Raw genomic sequence first — 20,573 nt, 5'->3', positions numbered from 1 at the left:
GCCCAGGCTGGAGTACAGTGGCACGATCTCGGCTCACTGCAAGTTCCGCCTTCCGGGTTCACGCCATTCTCCTGTCTCAGCCTCCGGGGTAGCTGGGACTACAGGCGCCCGCCACCATGCCCGGCTAATGTTTTTGTATTTTTAGCAGAGATGGGGTTTCACCGTGTTAGCCAGGATGGTCTTGATCTCCTGACCTCGTGATCCGCCCACCTTGGCCTCTCAAAGTGCTGGATTTACAGGTGTGAGCCACCACACCCGGCCTGAAAACGTATTTATTTTACTTCATATTCAAATAATATTTTCTGTTTTGGAATTCTAGGTTGGCACTTTTTACTTTCACCACTTTGAAAATGTCATTTCATCGTTTTCTAATGTTTCAGATGAGAAATTAGCTGTCCTTCTTAGTGTTGTTCTCCTGAATGTAATGGGGTTTTCTTCTCTGGCTGATTTAAAATTTTTCTATTAATCTTTGATTTTCAGCAGTTTGATTATGATATATACCTAAGTAAGGGTTTTTTAATTATTATTATTATTTTGTATGTATCCTCTTTGTGATTCACTGAGCTTGTTGGATCTGTGGGTTAATCTCTTTCATCAGTTTTGGAAAATTCTTAGCCATTATTTCTTCAAATATTTATTTTTCCCTATTCCCTCTTTCCTTTCCTCTGGACTTCAGTTACACATTTGCTGTTGTCCCTTAGGACTTTGACTCACCGTTCTTTTTTTTTTTTTCCTCTCTCCCGGCTTCAGTTGGACAATTTCATTTTTTGTTTTGTTTTGTTATGTTTTGTTTTTTTGAGATGGAGTCTTGCTCTGTTGCCCAGGCTGGAGTGCAGTAGCATGATCTCGGCTCACTGCAACCTCCACCTGGCAGTCTCAAGCAATTCTCCTGCCTCAGCCTCCTGAGTTGCTGGGACTACAGGCAAGCACCACCACATCCGGCTAATTTTTTGTATTTTTAGTAGAGATGGGGTTTCACCATGTTAGGCAAGCTGGTCTTAAACTCCTGACCTCAGGTGATCCACCTGCCTCGGCCTCTCAAAGTGCTGGGATTACAGGCATGAGCCACTGTGCCTGGCCTTCAGATGGACAATTTCTATCACACCTCTTTTTATTCATGTTTCTGCTGTATTCAGTCTGCTATTAAGTTCATCTAACAAATTCATTTTGGATATTATATTTTTTCTATTTCTAGAATTTCCATTTCATTCTTTTATATTTTCTTATTTGTCTGCTGAAATTTTTCATATTTTAACCATTTTGTTCATCTTTTCCTCTGACTTTATATCACATTTATAATTATTATAGAGCTCCTATCTGCTAATTCATCTGAGAGTCTGCTTCTATTTACTATTTTACTCCCATTTCCTGCTTCTTAAAATGCTATTTAATTTTGGTTGAATGCTGTACGTTGTGTTTAAAAGTACAGTGTTGACTAAAGTGGCTAATTTTTAACCCTTTTACTTTTGAGATAATTGTAGATTCACATGCAGTTGTTAAATAAATAGCTAATGTGTACCTGCAGAAAAGGCTTGCCCTTCTATCAGGAAGTGAGGGTGACGTGGTGGTCTTTTTTGTTTAATCAGGGGTTGGATCAGTACTAGTTAGTTTTAGTTCACCAGTCGTTGCAGTGTCCTGGGTCAGGATCAGCAGGATCAGGCCCCTCCCTCCATCAAGTCTTTGGGACCTAACCACTGAGATTACAGAGCTCTTTCTCTGTTTTCCAGCTCTTCCCTCACTTCCACATCACTGCTTCCATAGTAGTTCATTGGAGACAATTGGTGGGTGGGGAGGACTAGCTCTGTATTGGAGACTCTTCCAGATTTCAGTCCTCCATACCAGCCCAAATGTAGTTGCTTTTCTTTTCTAGCAAAGTTTATCTGTCTATAGAGTCTTACTTCTTCATGTTTCACATGCTGCAGGTATGAATCAGCACTTAAGGGCTTATCTCATTCTGGAATTTATTTTATTTAGACTTCTTGAATTTATAATTTTTCAACAGCTTCAAACAAAAATATGATGCTCTGGTTGTTGTTGTTTATTCCATTCTGTTGTTGTTACAGCACAAGTGTGTTCTTTCTCGACTATTATCATCTTAGCTGGAAGTGGAACTATATGTCTTTTATTAGATTAAGGTTTATTATTATTGTTATTATTTTACTATTTATTTTTATTTTTTATTTTTATCTATTTATTTTAAAATGGAGTTTCGCTTGCTCTGTGACCCAGGCTGGAGTGCAGTGGTGCATTCTTGGCTCACTGCAACCTCTGCCTCCTGGGTTTAAGCGATTCTTCTGCCTCAGCCTCCTGAGTAGCTGATTATAGGTGCCCACCACCACACCTGGCTAATTTTTGTATTTTTAGTAGAGACGGGGTTTCATGTTGACCAGGCTGGTCTCGAACTCCTGACTTCAAGTGATCCACCTGCCTCGGCATCCCAAAGTGCTGGGATTACAGGTGTAAGTAACTGCACCTGGTTGATGTTCTATTTCTTAACCCGAGTGCTGATCATCAGATGTTTATCAATATGTTTTATAATTAGCTGTAAGATACATATACTCTGCTGTATACATGATATTTTTCACAATAAACTGAGCATAGTGGCTCATGCCTGTAATCCTAGCACTTCAGTAGGCCAAGGCAGGAGGAGGACTGCTTGAGCTCAAGAATTTGAGACCAACCTGGACAACAAAGTAAGACCCTGTCCCTACAAAAAAATACAAAAATTATGGTAAAACACGAAAATTAGCCGGGCATGGTGGTGGACATTTATAACCTACTCGGGAGGCTGAGGTGAGAGAATCACTTGAACCAAGGAGGCGGAGCTTGCAGTGAGCCAAGATCGCCCCATTGCACACCAGCCTGGGTGACACAGTGAGACTTCGTCTCAGAAAAAAAAAGAAAAAAGAAAAAAAAAAAAAGAAATAGAACATTGCTAGAACCTTAGAATCTTGCTGTGCTCCTCTTCCACTATATCCTCATCTTCCCCTCTCTATCCAGATTTTTGTATTATCATTTCCCTGGAATTCTTTATGGCTTTGTCAGCTGTGTATGCATTCCTTTAAATACACTGTGGTTTTTTGCCCTTTCTGAACTTCATAATATATGGAATTATACTACATGTGTTGTGACTTGCTGCTTTAGCTCGATGTCATATTTATGAATTCATTCATGTTAACGGGCATAGATAGCTATTAGCTGTTAATTTTCATTGCACTCTGATATTCCATCACATGATTATACAACCATTTATCCATTTTCTGTGGCCTGACCATGTCTCCCCAAATTCACATGTTGAAAACTTAATCCCCAAGGTGACAGTATTGGGAGATGGGCCTGATGGAAGGTGTTTAGGTCATGAGGGCTCTTAGGTATTAATGCCACTATAAAGGTGCTTTCAGGAGTGAGTTCACTGTTTTCTGCTTTTCAGCCATGTGAGGACATATCATTCTGGGGATTCTGCTAAACGTTCTACAATATATGGGATGATCCCTCACAAAAAGAATTATCCAACCCAAAATAAGCAGGGTTGGATTTTATTCTGGTTAGAAGAGGAATCCAGCCTTTTTCTGTGATGAGTGGAGCTACTTTCCATGTTTATCTCCATGCCTGCTGCTCAGTGTCATTTCAAGTTCCTCTTCACTCGGTGCCCCCAGCACCCTCCCCAGCTAGTAGCCCACTTTCACTAATGAGCAATTCTTTACTTTAGCTTGGGGACAAATACTGCTGCTGCTTCTGCTGCTGTGTGTGAGGGAGTGGAGGGAAGGAGCTTGAGACCCCTGCTGTCATGATGTCGGTCATGTACTCTCAGCAGCAGTTTATGAGGGTTCTTCTTTCCCATATCCCCACCAACACTTCACAGCAACAACCTTTAAATCTGTTGCCAGTCTGATGGGTGCAAACTGGTATCTCAGTGTCAGTTTAATTTGTGTTTTCTTAATTAATGATGATTTTGTTTTGTTTTGTTTTGTTTTGAACTGGAGTTTCACTCTTTTTGCCCAGGTTGGAGTGCAATGGCACTATCTCAGCTCACTGCAACCTCCGCCTCCCGGTTCAAGTGATTCTCCTGTCTCAGCCTCCCAAATAACTGGGATTACAGGTGCACATCACCACGCCCAGCTAATTCTGTATTTTTAGTAGAGACAGGATTTCACCATGTTGACCAAGCTGATCTCAAACCCCTGACCTCAGGTGATCCACCTGCCTCGGCCTCCCAAAGTGCTGGGATTACAGGCATGAGCCACCATGCCTGGCCAATTAATAATGATTTTGAACAGCTCTTTGTAACTGGTTTCTTTCTCTGAATTGGCTGTGTACATCCTTTCCCATTTTTCTATTTGATTTCCTATCTTTATCTTACTGATTTGCAGGAGTTTATTGTATACTTTGAATATTAGGTTGTTGACAGTTTTTTGTTGCAGATATCTCTCATTTATCTGTTGCTTATTTATAGTGTCAGCAATTTAACAGAATTTTGATTAAATTCATCAATTTTTCATCTTACATTTTATGCTTTTGAGGTATTGTTTAAGATATTTTCCCCCTACTCCAGTATCACAGAAGTACTGTTTTATGTTTCTCCTGTTGATGTTACAATTTTACCTTCCACATTTAGGACTTTGATCCATCTGGAGTCGTTGCGAATGGTGTAACTTGGGATCCAATTTAATTTTTTCCACATGTTGGTCCAGTTTTCCAAACACTGTCTACTAAGTGGTCTGTTTTACCCCATTACTTATAGTGCCCCCTTTATCATTTATCCAGTTCCTATATATACATGGGTCTTTCTCTGTACTCCCTTTCATTTTTTTTTTTCCTTTTTTGGAGACAAGGTCTCACTTTGCCGCCCAAGCTGGAGTGCAGTGGCGAGGTCTCAGCTCACTGCAACCTCCACCTCCTGGGCTCAAGTGTTCCTCCCGCCTGAGCATCCCGAGTAGCTAGGACTACAGACACGTGCTACCATGCCTGGCTAATTTTTAAATATTTTTTGTAGAGACAGGGTCTTGCCATGTTACCCAGGCTAGTCTCAAACTCCTGGGATCAAGCGATCTGCCTGCCTTGGCCTCCCAAAGTGCTGGGATTACAGGCGTGGGCCCCGGCGCCCGGCCTGCACTCCTGTTTCTACTTCATGGGTTTGTTGGGTCTTGTTCTTGGGGCAGAAAACCTGTTGTATTATTGTGGCTTTGTAGTATGTTTGCATTAGTTGGCTAGGGCTGCCATAAGAATGTGCCACAGAATGGGTGGCTTCAGCAACAGAAATTAATTTTCTCACAGTTCTGGAGGCTAAATGTCTGTGATCAAGGTGTCGGCAGGGTTGATTTCTTCTTAGGCCTCTTTCCTTAGTTTGAAGATGGCCATCTTCTTCCTGTGTCTCCTCCTGTGTGTCCCTGTGTCTTCATTTTCTCTTCTCATAAGGACATCAGTCCTACTGGATTAGGGCCCACCCCTAATGACTTCATTTTTATCTTAATTACCTCTTTAAAGAGGTAATATCTGTCTTTATCTTTATCTTTAAATACACTCACATTCTGAGATACTCGGGTTTAGGACTTCCACATATAAATTTAGGGTAGACACACTTCAGCCCATAATAATTTTTTTTTTTTTTTTTTTTGAGACGGAGTCTCGCTCTGTCGCCCGGGCTGGAGTGCAGTGGTCGGATCTCAACTCACTGCAAGCTCCGCCTCCCGGGTTTTTACACCATTCTCCTGCCTCAGCCTCCGGAGTAGCTGGGACTACAGGCGCCCGCCACCTCGCCCGGCTAGTTTTTTGTATTTTTTAGTAGAGACGGGGTTTCACCGTGTTAGCCAGGATGGTCTCGATCTCCTGACCTCGTGATCCGCCCGTCTCGGCCTCCCAAAGTGCTGGGATTACAGGCTTGAGCCACCGCGCCCGGCCCCATAACAATGTTTTAATATGTAGTATAGCAATTATCCCTTCCTTGCTTTTCTTTTTAAAATATTGTTTGAGCTGTTTATAGATTTTCATTTTTCCATAAATATTTTATAAGAAATTGGTCTAGTTCCTTAAAAGGGTCCAGTTGGAATTTTTATTTAGGTTGAATAGAATGTATACATTAATTGGAAAAGATTGTCATGTTTATAATATTAATTCATATTCATTCAAGACCATGGAATATCTTTTAATTTATTTAGATATTCTTTTTTGTACTTTAACAATTTCAACTTTTTCTTCATAGAGACTTTTGAATTCTTTGTTAAGGTATTCCTTTATATGTAAGGCTACCTTACATTTCTGGTTGCTGTTGTGAATGATAATTTATTTTCTATCACATTTGCTAGTTGATTATTATTAGAAATGCCATTGGTTATTATAAGTTGATTTTGTATCTGGCAAACTTATTCAACTCTTGTTAGTTTTGTTAGTTTGCTTATTCTTTATTTTTTCCAAGTAGATGGACTATTGTCTGCAAATGACAGTTTTGTTTTCCTTTCTTTCAATACTGAAACATTTTAGTTGCTTTTGTTACCTTGTAGCATTGACTGCTAGATCTGATACTGTGTTAAACAGTGGACTGGATACTGTGAATTTTTGTTTTGTTTGTAGTTGTGTTCATTATCTATTGCCGTGTAACAAATTATCTCAAAATTTAGCAGCTTGAAACAGTAATAAACGTTTACTCTCTAATACAATTTCTTTGGGTCAAGAATTTGGTTTCAGCATAGTTGGGTGATTCTGATTGAGGATATCTCCTGAGGTTGCAGTCATAAGGTCATCTGGGGCTGCAGTCATCTGAAGGCTTGACTGAGGCTGGAAGATCTGCTTCCCTGCTGGCTCACTTGCATGACTGTTGGCAGGAGGCCTTGGTCCCCTCCCATGTAAACCTCTCCCCAGGGCTGATTGAGTGTCTTCAGGATATGGCACTTAGCTTCCCCCGAAGTGAGTGATCCAAGAGAGTGTGATCTGTGTCAGAGTGAGATAGAAGCCTCAATGTCTTTTGTCATCTAGTCTTGGACTTCATACTTCATCATTTACACAAGGTTCTATTGGGTATACAAGTCAGCCCTATGGAATGTGAGACGGGACTACTTGAAAGTGTGAATATCAGGAGGGAGGGATTATGTGGAGGCCATTTTGGAATCTGGCTGGTACACCATTCTGAAAGAAAGTGCTTCTAAATCTCTGTTAAGAATGACATTTGTTATAAGTTGTGGATATATGACTTTTATCTTTAAAGAAGTTACCTTCTACTCCTGTTTTGTTGAGATATTTAAAACAAAAAAAATTATTAAAGACAGTTAAGATGAGTGGGGCAGCAACCTCACAAGCAAATGAATGTGACAGGCCTGCACGCACAGAGCCACCTTTGGATCTCTACCAGATTCCTGTGTGATAAGTGGGAGGCATTGGCCCATCATGAACCCTCTGTAGCTGAAGAACTCTGCACAAACAGCCCTTTCTGCCTCGGGAGAACTGGCATAGCTATTTCACTTTTTTTCTTTTCCCTTGCAGTGTCCAAGACAAAGATTTTGGCCACAGGAGGAGCATCTCACAATAGAGACATCTTACAGGTAAGTGTTGTTAGTGGGCCCTACACCATGGCCTCTCCCATGTCTGTTACTTCTTTTTTGTGTGTGTGTGCCAAATTTTATTTGCCTACATGGACAGTACACTAAGAAAATTGAAGAGTAAATATACATTCTGATGCATGCTTTTCTTTTCTCTTTTCTTTTTTTTTATATTATATTTTATGTTCTAGGGTACATGTGCACAACATGCAGGTTTGTTACATATGTATACATGTGCCATGTTGGTGTGCTGCACCCATTAACTTGTCATTTACATTAGGTATATCTCCTAATGCTATCTCTCCCCCCTCCCCCACCCCACAACAGGCCCTGGTGTGTGATGTTCCCCTTCCTGTGTCCAGGTGATCTCATTGTTCAGTTCCCACCTATGAGTGAGAACATGCGGTGTTTGGTTTTCTGTTCTTGTGATAGTTTGCTGAGAATGATGGTTTCCAGCTGCATCCATGTCCCTACAAAGGACACGAACTCATCCTTTTTTATGACTACGTAGTATTCCATGGTAGATATGTGCCACATTTTCTTATGTCTGCTACTTCTAAGAGCCAGAGACTCAACAGGAAGTACAGTCTCCATTCCCACTCCTGCAGGAATGGGGAGTTCTTAGCTCACACTCTCCAGGAAGCAGCCGTGTTGCCTTATAGCTCACACTGTGAGTGGGATCTGTCTCACATGCAGGTGAATTCTATGGCTGTGTACAATCCACTGTCTGACACCAGCATGTCCTCTGGAGTCACATGGAAAGTGCCTGTTCTTCCACATGGCGAACCTTCTCACATCTAATGCCAATGTTCTTGTCTTCCTCAAGGCCTCTGCCTTCCAATTTAACCATCGCTGATTCTCCAACTAGTCCTCTTGTAACACAGTTGCCAGACTGTTACTGTCCTTCTGGTCCTTCATTATGCCAGAAACATATGACCAAAAGTAGAATCAACCTGCAGATGTCTGACTCTCAGACTGTCACCTGTGGGGCTGTCAGATCCTGTTATGGGGACATTGTGCATTTTTGGGTGTAGCCTGGGGCTGCCTTAACTGTTAGAGTAATTATATTAGCTGTTTGCTTGTGACTACCTATCTTAGGAAAGATTTTCTAGAAACAAAGCCCGAAATGGGAATTCTTCTATAAGCAGTTTGTTGAGAGACTACTCCCAGGAAGAAGGAAGTGTGGGACTCAGGGTAGTGCAGAGGAAGAAGGATAAGTGAGGATATGGTCTTGTCTGGAGTCTACTTCACCTCCATCCTGGTGGGGAGATAGGGCTCTAGAACATGAGTTATGCCACAGAGCTGGTTTTACCTTGCGGCAAGGGGCCAACAGGACACCTTAGGGAGGGTGAGTAAATTTCCTGTGAGCGGTGGCCTATGCTAAGCCAAGGTCAGCTTTCTTGAGGAAGTAGTGCTGCAAGCCATTAGTAGCCAGTACTCACAGCAGCTGGGGCGGGATGCACAACGGTCCAGTGAGGGGGATTTGTGTAGGCATCAGTGGCATCTACTACAATATCTCTGGTCAACTAAGACCTCCTGCAAGTTCTTTCCATGTGAACTCCTCTTAGTACAGGTCCTCCATTTGAAATGTATGCAATTTATTTTTGAACCTAAATGGGAAACTTCACCACTATCCCCTTGAAACATGCCCTTGTTAGTTTGGGTTTGTTTGGGCTTGTTAGTATTAGTCTAATACCCAGCTGTCTCCAGCCCTAGGTCAGTGCCATTTGCTAAGCATACTTCCTAAATCTTCTGCTGTCTTTGGTGAAATGGCTAAAAAGTACAGGGACAGCCTGGGGAGCTGTGGCCCTCCACTAGGGACTTTCCCCAGGTCATCCTGACTATTGTCACCAGGGTAGCATGACCAAGCGTACTCCTCTTAAGGCAGTCGAGGTGGAATGGAAGGGGTTAGAAGACACATGAGGGAGAGAGCTTGGAAAATGCATCCCACAACATCTGTGTTCCCTCTGAGGAGTGGCTCACCACAGTAGAACCTCTGTGTCCTTTTCAGGTGCTTGCAGATGTGTTTGGTGCCCCAGTGTATGTTATAGACACTGCCAACTCAGCCTGTGTGGGTTCTGCATACCGAGCTTTTCATGGTAGGTCGATGGAGGGAGACAGCTGTCTCTGGAAGTGGCCAGGACATGGGGGGTGCTGAGGAGGGTGGAAAGGGGAGAGTGAGGTGTTCCCAGTCTTTGGGGACATTGGAGTCTTGGGGACTTCAGCTTCATTTTTCTAGCACCCAGCAGGTGAGAACCAACCCGTACTCTCTTTTCCTTTATTCTTTCCTTAAAGTGGGGAAAAAGAGGCTGGATCCTAACTGAATGAAGTCTGGTCAGAGTTAAGGTCAGCACAGGGACACCGGAAAAGAACACAGGGCATGGTTGAGGGCACGTGGGCATGGGTCTGGACAGCTAGAGAGCAGGAGAGGTGGACGAAGTCGAGAGCCGTCTTTTCAGCAGAACAAAAGTTGAAACAAAGGGGAAGACTTCAGGCCCAAGCAGTCCAGGACCCTGGACAGCGCCATGGAGCCCTGTTGCCCTGATGGAGGCCTTGCTGAAATTCTGGACATTAAGGGTAGCTCCCTAATCTAGGCGAGTTCTGGCGGGAGCAGCACATACCCGCAAGGGCATTCGTCCTTCAAGTTGGATCAATTTGCCCTGCCTCCTGCCTGTTCAGGGAGCTCTTGTAGCAGCCCAAGTGGTTCTATTCTTTTCATGTTCTTAACTTTTTAACATACCTATTTCAGCTTATATTTTTCTTTTCTATTCTTTTTTTTTTTTTTTTTTTTGAGACGGAGTCTTGCTCTATCACCCAGGCTGGAGTGCAGTGGCTTAATCTCCGCTCACTGCAAGCTCCATCTCCTGGGTTCACACCATTCTCCTGCCTCAGCCTCCCGAGTAGCTGGGACTACAGGCACCCGCCACCACGCCCAGCTAATTTTTTGTATATTTAATAGAGGAGAGGTTTCACTGTGTTAGCCAGGATGGTCTTGATCTCCTGACTTCGTGATTCACCCTTGCCCTCCCAAAGTACTGGGATTACAGATGTGAGCCACCACACCCGGCCTAAGCTTATATTTTTCTATCAACGTTGAGAATTAATCAGGCAACGTATCCTCCTCTTGATAATTAACCTTGGCGGGGTGTGGTGGCTCATGCCTGTAATCCCAGCACTTTGGGAGACCGAGGCAGGTGGATCACAAGGTCAGGAGTTCAAGACCAGCCTGGCTATTATGGTGAAACCACATCTCTACTAAAAATACAAAAATTAGCTGGGCGTGGTGGCACACGACTGTAGTCCCAGCTACTCAGGAGGCTGAGGCAGGAGAATTGCTTGAACCTGGGAGGCAGAGGTTGCAGTGAGCCGAGACTGCACCATTGCACTCCAGTCTAGGTGACAAAGCGAGACTCCATCTCAAAAAAAAAAAAAAAAAATTAACCTCTTACCCTTTTATTCTCTCCCCACCCCATTTACCTCACCCCGCCTCATGCCACATCCTATATCAAGATCACTTGGGAATTTATTTCCAGATTCTTATATTAAGTACATTTAACATCATATTGGCTTTTATTAATACTTACCCATGAGTCTGCCTGCCTTTTTTCGTTCGTTCGTTCCTTCCTTCCCGCCTTCTTTCCTTCCTTCCTTCCCACCTTCTTTCCTTCCTTCCTTCCTTCCTTCCTTCCTTCCTTCCTTCCTTCCTCTGTTTCTTACTTTCTCTTTTTTTTTAAACTTCCTGACGTTTTGGCCAGGCACAGTGGCTCACACCTGTAATCCCAGGACTTTGGGAGGCCAAGGCGGGCAGATTATAAGGTCAGGAGATCGAGATCATCCTGGCCAACAGGGTGAAACCCCGTCTCTACTAAAATACACACACACACAAATTAGCTGGGCATGGTGGCACATGCCTGTAGTCCCAGCTACTCGGGAGGCTGAGGCAGGGGAATAGCTTGAACCTGGGAGGTGGAGGCTATAGTGAGCTGTTGCAGTGAGCCAAGATCGCGCCACTGCCCTCCAGCCTGGCGACAGAGCAAGACTCCATCTCAAAAAAAAAAGAAACAAACAAAAAACTTCTTCTTTCTCCTTTATTTCTATGCTGAGGTTTTGTTTTGTTTTGTTTGAGACATAGTCTCTGTTGTCCAGCCACTATACTCCAGTACAGTGGTATAGTCTTGACTCACTGCAGCCTCCACCTTCTAGGCTCAGGTGATCTTCCCACCCCTACTTCAGCCTCCCAGATAGCTGGGACTACAGGCACACAGCACTATAATCCAGTTTTAGAAGAGTTCGCCACCCCAGTGAGATCCTTCATGGTGTTTATGGTTAACGTCTTCATTTGCAACATGCACTAACGTGAAGTGAGTTTTCCCTTCTAGGTCTTGCAGGTGGAAGAGATGTGCCATTTTCAGAGGTTGTGAAGTTAGCTCCAAATCCCAGACTAGCTGCTACCCCAAGCCTGGGAGCTTCTGAGGTGAGAGACCATCAGAATTTGTTTATAACATTTGCATTATGAAAGCTCGCTAGGGTTTTTTCCCCCACCAACAGGTCACCTACATTGAACTTGATGTGCTCAACTAAAGGAGAAATTCTGCTTTATTGAAATTATCAAGAAAAGGGAGCAAAACAGCCAGGTTGTCTGCTGCAAGTCACAGATGCTGCTGATTTTACAGCCAGGGTCAGATGGATTGCTGGGCATATTTTTATTGCTTCGTATGCCTCACGGTGGGCCCTTCCATGTCACTGGGCTATAAAAGCTACTGAAAGGATCCGTCACTGAAACTCAAGACATGCTGGATTTCTAGCACTCAAATCTCAAGTCTAGACCCAAGATAGCTGTGCAGTCACCCAGGCCAGGAAACCCCTGTGAAGGCAGACCTCATTTGTTGCATGTTGGGTTCCTCAGAAAGCAGAGTCTGAGATGTCAGCTAAGATACATGAGGTTTATGGGAGTGGGAGGAGTTGCTCTTGGAATCCACAGCTGTAGAAAGGAAAGGGAGTAGACAGGATTGGACAGAGGGAGAAGGTGAGCGGCAGTGCAATTTCTGGAGCCCAAGCTATTCTTACAGAAAGCTCTGAAGCTGAGGTGACCTTTAGAGTTTTATCCAGTTGGGCTAAGGGGCTGGGCCTTTATACCCCATGTCAATCAGTCATCACATGGGGGCCACCCCAGGAGGGGGTGAGGCAGCTCTTTATAGCAAAAGCAATCTCCAAAGCGGGCAGCTGAGGGCTGTCTGCCAGCAGCACTCCCAGCAGTTGGGAGAATAAGTTCTTCATTCCTGAGGTGAATCTGGATGGTACACCACAGCATCCGCCACACCGCTGTACCTGTTTGCAGCCCAGCAGCAGGGGTGGGTGCATCTTGTAAGGAACTGTGAAGGCTCTGACATTTACCTGACTTGCAAGCTAACAGGTGAGCCTGCCAGTTTTGTAGCAGGAGGCAGAAGACACAGGACTCCTGGATCAGAGACAAAGGGCTTTATTATGATGAACCGTGATGAACTCATGGTTCATCAGGAAGCATGAGCTTCATGCTTGCATCAGTTTCCCTTGGCCTCCAAATTCCACAGGGTGATGCAAAGTGGGCGCAGGTGGATACTGTGCACATAATAGGCTATGATACAACCAAATGATCCTGAGCATAGAAAACTCCCAACCTTGTAAAGGAACTGCGAGCAAACCTGCCCAAACTTTGCCACCAAAGGAGACATTATCCTTATTATTCTTGTCAGCAAACAGACAAACACTCTCTCCAGTGTCTCTGCCCTGGAGACACTATCTATATGTCTCTATGCTTTACAAACATCCTTGAAAAGATAGTCTGAAACAAAAGCTGTCACAAGACATGTAGAAACACCATGGAGAATTGCCTCCCAGCATATCTTGGAAGTAGGAACTCATGCTGTCTAGGAGACCAGACAAACCACACACATAGGTGTGCCCAAGCATCTGTCATTTTTCTGTTGTGTGTGAGAGGCCACTTTTCTCTTATGTTTGAGAGGCCACTCGATACACTGAAAAGATTCGATGTCGAGATAAAGGGCATTTAAGTTCTGGTTCTTATTCTGCTTCTCCTTCACCATGAGACCTTAAGCAGCACTCCTTGTCTCTAGACCTTTGTTTTTTATCTGTGAAGTGGGTACAACATCTGTCCTGCCTCCCTTTCACCTACTAATTGTGAGGCTTAAAAACAGTACTTGACTGAAATGGCATTATAGTCTAACAGGAAATCTGGAGGTAGAATTGGTTCAGTAGTTCAACATGAGATCTCTGGTCATGTTCCCTGCAATTCCTCAGGTCAGCAGTGGACAATGGGAACATAATGTGAGCCACGTATGTCATTTAAAATATTCTGGTTGCCTCATTTTTAAAAGTAAAAATAAAAAGAAACGATTAAAATTAATTTTAATAATACATTTTATTTAATCCACTATATCTGAAGTATTGTCATGTCAACATGTAATAAATAGAAAAGTTACTAATGTGGGGCTGGATGCAGTGGCTCACACCTGTAATCCCAGCACTTTGGGAGGCCGAGGTGGGCAGATTGCTTGAGCCCAGGAGTTCAAGAGCAGCCTGGGCAGCATGGCAAAAACCCCGTCTCTACAAAAAATAAAAAAATTAGCTGGGTGTGGTGGTGCATGCCTGTAATCCCAGCTACTCTGGAGGCTGAGGTGGGAGTATCACTTGAGCCCAGGAGGTAGAGGTTGCAGTAAGCCAAGAACACACAAGTGATTCTCCTGCCTCAGCCTCTCCAGTAGCTGGGATTACAGGCGCCTGCCACCACGCCTAGCTAATTTTTGTAGTTTTAGTAGAGACGGGGTTTTACCAGGTTAGTCAGGCTGGTCTTGAACTCCTGACCTCAGGTGATCCACCCGCCTTGGCCTCCCAAAGTGCTGGGATTACAGGCATGAGCCACCGCACATAGCCAGATCTCATTTCTGCCTGGGCTGTAACCTGGTTGGAAAGGAAAGAGACCCTCTTCTGGGCAGCTGTGTGAACTGCTGTATCGACTGCTACATGGTCTTCCATTGAGAGGAGCACCTGCCGCCACTGTGTTTCTCCAGGCTGTCTTCCCTTGGCTCATGGTGGTCTTATACGTCTGGATGTTCAGTGGTATCAAAGAAGACCCTTGGCGGACTTGGCATCCTACAGTTAGGATTATTTCCTTAGGAGAGCTTCACCAAAGTAGAATAACTGGGTCCCACACTATGGGCTCCTTAATACAGATATAAAGTCAAGTCTATTTCCCAAAGAGTTGTATCACCAACTTTCACCAGCTGTGCAATGAGGCGGCCATTTCTAGGTACTCTCACCAGAATTTTTTAAAACTTTTGTAGATTTGATCATAAAAATTAGTTTCTTGTCATAATTTATAGTTTAAAAATATCTTAAACTATAGAATTGAGAACTCCTAGCATTTCCTCTTTTGTGAATTGATGCTTTCTTTCTTTTGCCCAGCAAAAATGTTAAATTGCAAGTAAACGGAATTTTAAAATTTTAAATTGCAAAGTGCAACCAGATGTAAGAGGCATTTCCCTTCTGCTTTTTCTGCTCTTCTAGGTCTACAAGGCCCTCCTCCCCCAGTACGCCAAACTCGAACAGAGAATCTTGTCTCAGACCCAGGGGCCTCTGGAGTGAACAGGCATCCCTGTTGCCCCTGCCTGCCCAGATTTACTGACCCCACTTGAAGACATGGCCCTGGACAGCAGGGATCCACTTCCCTGTTCTGAACAGCTCTTCCTGCCGACTCCTTGGAGTGTCTGGGACTATTTTAAAGCCATCCTCAGCACATCTGCCTGAAGATAGATGGGCACTTGTGTCCTTGTGCCCATGTGCCCGTGTGCCCCAGGGCAGGAAAACATCTCTCTTTTCCTGTCTTTTATCCCAGGAAGCAGGACAACACCGAGACCAGGATATGTCCGATAAAAACTATGACTTTTCCCCTTGTAGAGGCAGAATTAAAGCTAATCTAGGGACTCAAATCAGCAGAATGGGGGAGACAAAGCCTTGTCTCACCCCCTAATCTCATCCTATCTCTTTCTCCAACCCTGACTCTCTGCCCACTCCTCCACAAACCATGACCCACAGCCGCCCCGACCCCATATCTTGATCCTACCATCCATCCTCTCCCCCAATCCAAACCCCACAGCCTCTTCTCTCCCACACCCTGCCCTCCTTGTTTCAGCTGTCTAAGGTGCCTCCCAGAGCCTCTCTTATTTGCCCCATGCTCACCCTCTCCATGCTGTCCCCATTCTCTCCTTTCACCATCTGTTCTCTCCCCCTCCTTCGTGTCCTCCCTCCCCAAACTCACCTGGCATAATTCACAACCTCCCGCCCAAATGGTGGGCCTGGTGGACATGCTTCCTGTGCCCTCCTTTTAGCTGTGCCCACAGATCACTGAGAGGGACCGTCTCCCAAGTGGCACAGTTTAGAATGTCTCTCCCTTTTTCTCCCTCAGTCCCTCTCTCTTCTTGCAGTCCACTTGTTGAAGAAGTTGTGTCATTTCTCTGGAAGAATTTCCCAAATTCTGGATTTCTTTTTTATTTTGGAGTATTTCATCAGCTGAAAAGTTGTGATTCTCACTTTGAGTTTTCTTCCTATATTTGTATAGTGAGTTCCTTTTTCCTTCCTCTTTATCCCTCCTGTTTTACTTTATACCTCTCTATTCCTTGCTCAAATTATTGCAAAAGCCTCCACAGAAAGTCCTCTGTGATCTGACTCCTGCAGACTCTTCCAGATTTTTCTTCTGCCCCAGGTCTTTACTGAGCTCAAGACTCCAGCTAAATCAAAATACTCATGTTCTCACCCAGAGTGACAAAATCCTGCAGATAGGTTTAAGACCTGGTAGATCAGAGCAGTAGCTAGTGGGAAGTTAAAAGGAAGGGGCTTAGAAAATGAATGGGATCAAAGGCATCACTTCTGATGGAGATGAAGCCATCTTGAAAGGGAGTGGTGTCCTTTGGAGGCATGGTGGATGAAAGGGGGCAAAGGAAGCAAGAGGTTAAAGATAACGGCCTGTTAGATACGACAGCAAGGCCAAGATTCCGAAGAAGACAGACAACTCCCCCTAGACATTACTTTTTAAAGACATTTTATATTATTGGCCAGCAGAAAAAGGCTGTCTTGGACCATGAAACAGTAAACTGTAACAAAACACTTCAACATGAATTTGAAAATAAATTAAATAATTGTGGATATAAAAGGACACCAGAGATCAGAAATTCAAAACCTCAGAATAAAAATGAAAAAGCTACAAGCATATATGAGAAGAGAACTGACTGAACTTGGGAAATAATTTGAACAAAAAGATAAGTCATCACAGATATGAATACTAAATTATACTGTACCTTAATGAAAATAGATATGGTCACAAGTACATTAAGGCACGTAGAAGGTAGGAGTAAGAAAAGCTAAGAGAAGCAAAACAAACAAAGCAATATTAAAGGAAGAGCCAAAAAGACCCAGAAATAAAATGATAGATAAAGAAGATTGGCAAAGAAAAGATGATACAGGTAAAATTGGAACTCATGAAGACAAAAGATAAGACAGTGGAATAGAGTTAATCTTTAAAATTCAAATATTAAAACTCAAACCCAAAAGAACTTTCTGAAAACAAAAGAAAACCTGAAACTTTATCTTGAAAGGGTCTATCTTGTTACTTCGAATATTGACCCAGAATGATGAGCTCTGAGACATATCCTACCAACTATACTTTGAAGCCAAAGGAAAAGAACTATGTAAGCCTCTAGGCCAAAAGACCTAGTCTCTTACAAAGGAAAGATCTGGTTGGCATCAGACTTCTCAACAAAGCGAGATAGCAATGGGGCAAACCTTTTCAAGAAACTCAAAGAAAGTATGAACTGAGGATTTCATATTTCGCCAAGCTGTCCTTTAAGTATCAAGGATATAGGAAGAAGTTTTAATTACACAAGAACCCAGGGACTATTGTACCCACAACTTCTTCCTTAGAATTCTACTAAAAGACAAGCTTCATCCAACTAGGAGATGATTGGGGAAACGAGTAAAAGGACTGGATATGACCATTGAATATCTTTGGTTGTAGACCTGAGACCAAATGGAAGTGGGGATAAGGGTGGAAGAACAGTGTTAGTCTATTCTCACACTGCTATAAAGATAGTACCCAGCCAGACATGGTGGCTTATGTCTGTAATCCCAGCACTTAGGGAGGCCAAGGCAGAAAGATCACCTGAGGTCAGGAGTTCGAGACCAGACTGGCTAACATGGTGAAATCCCATCTTTACTAAAAATACAAAAATTAGCTGGGTATGGTGGTGCACCCCTGTAATCTCAGCTACTCAGGAGGCTGAGGCATGAGAATTGCTTGAACCTGGGGGCAGAGATTGCAGTGAGCCGAGATCATGCTACTTCGCTCCAGCCTGGGCGACAGTGAGACTCTGTCTCAAAAATATAAAAAATAAATAAAGATAGTACTCAAGACTGGGTAATTTATAAAGAAAAGAGATTTAATTGACTCACAGTTCCACATGCTGGGGAGGCCTCAGGAAACCTACAATCATGGCAGAAGGGGAAGGGGAAGCAAGGACCTTCGCATGGTGGCAAAAAAGAGAAAGCATGAACGCACAAGAGAGCAAGCAGGGAAAACTGTCTTATAAAACCATCCGCTCTCGTGAGAACTTACTATCATGAGAACAGCATGGGAGAAACCACCCCCATGATCCAGTCACCTCCCACCAGGTCTCACCCTCAACACCTGGAGATTATAATTCAAGATGAGATTTGGGTGGGGACACAAGTTCTAATGACATGAAATAGTATCAAATGGTATATGCTTTGACAAGACAGAAGTAACAAAAAAGAAGGGGGAGAGGAAGAGGAAAGTACAAAGAACTCCTTGTTGCTTAGGCAATATGTAGAAGTCAAACAGTATTATTTAAAGTTGACAAAACAAGTATATGAAGTGTAAGTAAGGAAAAGGAGATTTAGAGCAGTAAAGGTGTACTATACTATTTAAAGTGATAGTATAGAATACATAGTATAATTACTAGAATAAAAATGTAAATCTCCATCAATGCTCAAAGAAACAATAATAAAGGCAGTAGATTACAGTGAAAAACATACAGTGAAAAAAGGCAGTAGATTACAGTGAAAACATGCCATCATACAGTAAATATATTAAGTCCAAGCATGTAAGTTAAATCAGTACATGTGAAAGGACTTACCTATTTAAAGGAATATCAGATTGGCTTACAAACCAATGTCTTATTGTCTGTTATTTATAAGAGACACATCTAAAATAAGTGATTCAGAGAAGCTAAATAAAAAGAGATGGGCAAAAATAGACCAGGCAAGTAGGACCACAGAAGACAAATATTACAGTATCCATATCTGAAAAGGTAGAATTCAGGAAAAAATAGACAAGACAATGAAGGATACATTAAAATGCTGAAAGCCACAAGTCACAATGAGGATATACTACTTATGAGTGTTACAGCTTCAATTATCTGGTTTGTCAACTTTAAATGATATTCTTTGGCTCCCACCTATTGCCTGTACAACAAAGAGCTCTTTGTACTTTCCTCTTTCTCTCTCCCTCGTTTTTTATTGTTTCTATTGTGTTACTTCTACCTTGTTAAAGCACATAACATTTGCATAACAAATTATGCAAGGAAAAATGAATAGAAACCTAGAAATAACAGAGAACTTTAAAACACCTCTGTCTCACCCAAGACTGAAGTTAAGGAGACAAAAAATACATTTAAGGATATAAGTGATCTAAATAACAGTATCTATAAAGTAGATCTAATGAATATATGTTGAACTTTCTACCTTGATAATAGAGAATACTACTCTAGGGCAAGCGTGATACCTCACACCTGTAATCCCAGCACTTTGGGAGGCTGAGGCAGGTGGATCGCTTGAGCTCAGGAGTTCGAGACCAGCTTGGCCAACATGGTGAAATCCCATCTCTACAAAAAAATACAAAAATTAGCCAGGCATGGTGGCAGGAGCCTGTAGTCCCTAGGAACTTATGACTCTTCTAGGAATCGTAAGATTGTTGTCCCACGGCAGCCTCACACACCTGGCATATCAGTGATTAAACCCATAGGGTGCTATCTCAGAAATAATTGTGAGTGGGCTTTTGGTACGTAGACTCCAATAAGACACATAAAACCCACAGTATGTTTTAGGAAGCTATACTAAGGGCATTAACCTGGATTAAAAGGGACTAAATGTTAAAAGACCCTGGACCCCCAACTTTCTATGGGCAACAAACAGGCATAGTTGCTCAAAAGACAGATTCTAGGCTGGGCATGGTGGCTCACACCTGTAATCGCAGCACTTTAAGAGGCCAACGCGGGCGGATCATGAGGTCAGGAGTTCAAGACCAGCCTGGCCAAAATAGTGAAACCCCATCTCTTCTAAAAATACAAAAATTAGCTGGGTATGGTGGTACATGCCTGTGGTCCCAGCAGCTTGGGAAGCTGAGGCAGGAGAATCGCTTGAACCCAGGAGGTGGAGGTTGCAGTGAGCTGAGATCTCGCCACTGCACTCCAGCTTGGGCAACAGAGTGAGACTTCGTCTCAGAAAAAAAAAAAAAAAAAAGTATGTGTATCAGCAGGCCGGGCATAGTGTCTCATGCCTGTAATCCTAGAACTTTGGGAGGCTGAGGCAGGTGGATCACCTGAGGTCAGGAGTTCAAGATCAGCCTGGCCAACATGGTGAAACCCTGTCTCTACTAAAAATACAAAAAAAGTTAGGCGGGCGTGGTAGCAGCTATTCAGGAGACTGAGACAGGAGAATCACTTGAACCTGGAAGGCGGAAGTTGCAGTGAGTTGAGATGGCAGCACTGTACTCCAGCCTGGGCGACACAGCAGGACTCCATCTCAAAAAAAAGAAAAAACCACCTATATATATATATATATATATACACACACACACACACACACACACCTATACATGTATCAGAAAAATATGCAAATACACTTTAAGCATATTTTAAAATGCTTACTGACAAAAATCAAAGAGTTTGATAAAATTCTGTGTTACCATGGCTGTGG

General features: G+C 43.1%; 1 protein-coding gene across 2 annotated transcripts in view; it reads left to right on the top strand.

The window, feature by feature from the left end:
• Window positions 1–20,573, top strand: part of XYLB (xylulokinase) — a 76,833-nt gene that overhangs the window by 48,949 nt on the left and 7,311 nt on the right. The window contains exons 16-19 of one of the 2 annotated variants that reach the window (XM_023231757.2): window positions 7,474–7,532; window positions 9,541–9,628; window positions 11,909–12,003; window positions 15,093–16,734. In XM_023231757.2, coding sequence (XP_023087525.1) covers window positions 7,474–7,532; window positions 9,541–9,628; window positions 11,909–12,003; window positions 15,093–15,170 — 320 coding nt within the window. In that variant the 3' untranslated portion in view covers window positions 15,171–16,734. Of the gene's footprint in view, window positions 1–7,473; window positions 7,533–9,540; window positions 9,629–11,908; window positions 12,004–15,092; window positions 16,735–20,573 lie in introns of those variants that run through there. The other variant, XM_023231756.1, reaches the window with a different exon arrangement.

Source organism: Piliocolobus tephrosceles, chromosome 2, assembly GCF_002776525.5.
Source record: "Piliocolobus tephrosceles isolate RC106 chromosome 2, ASM277652v3, whole genome shotgun sequence".
In the NCBI taxonomy this organism is placed as follows: Eukaryota; Metazoa; Chordata; class Mammalia; order Primates; family Cercopithecidae; genus Piliocolobus; species Piliocolobus tephrosceles.
This window is presented reverse-complemented; position numbering and strand designations above follow the sequence as displayed.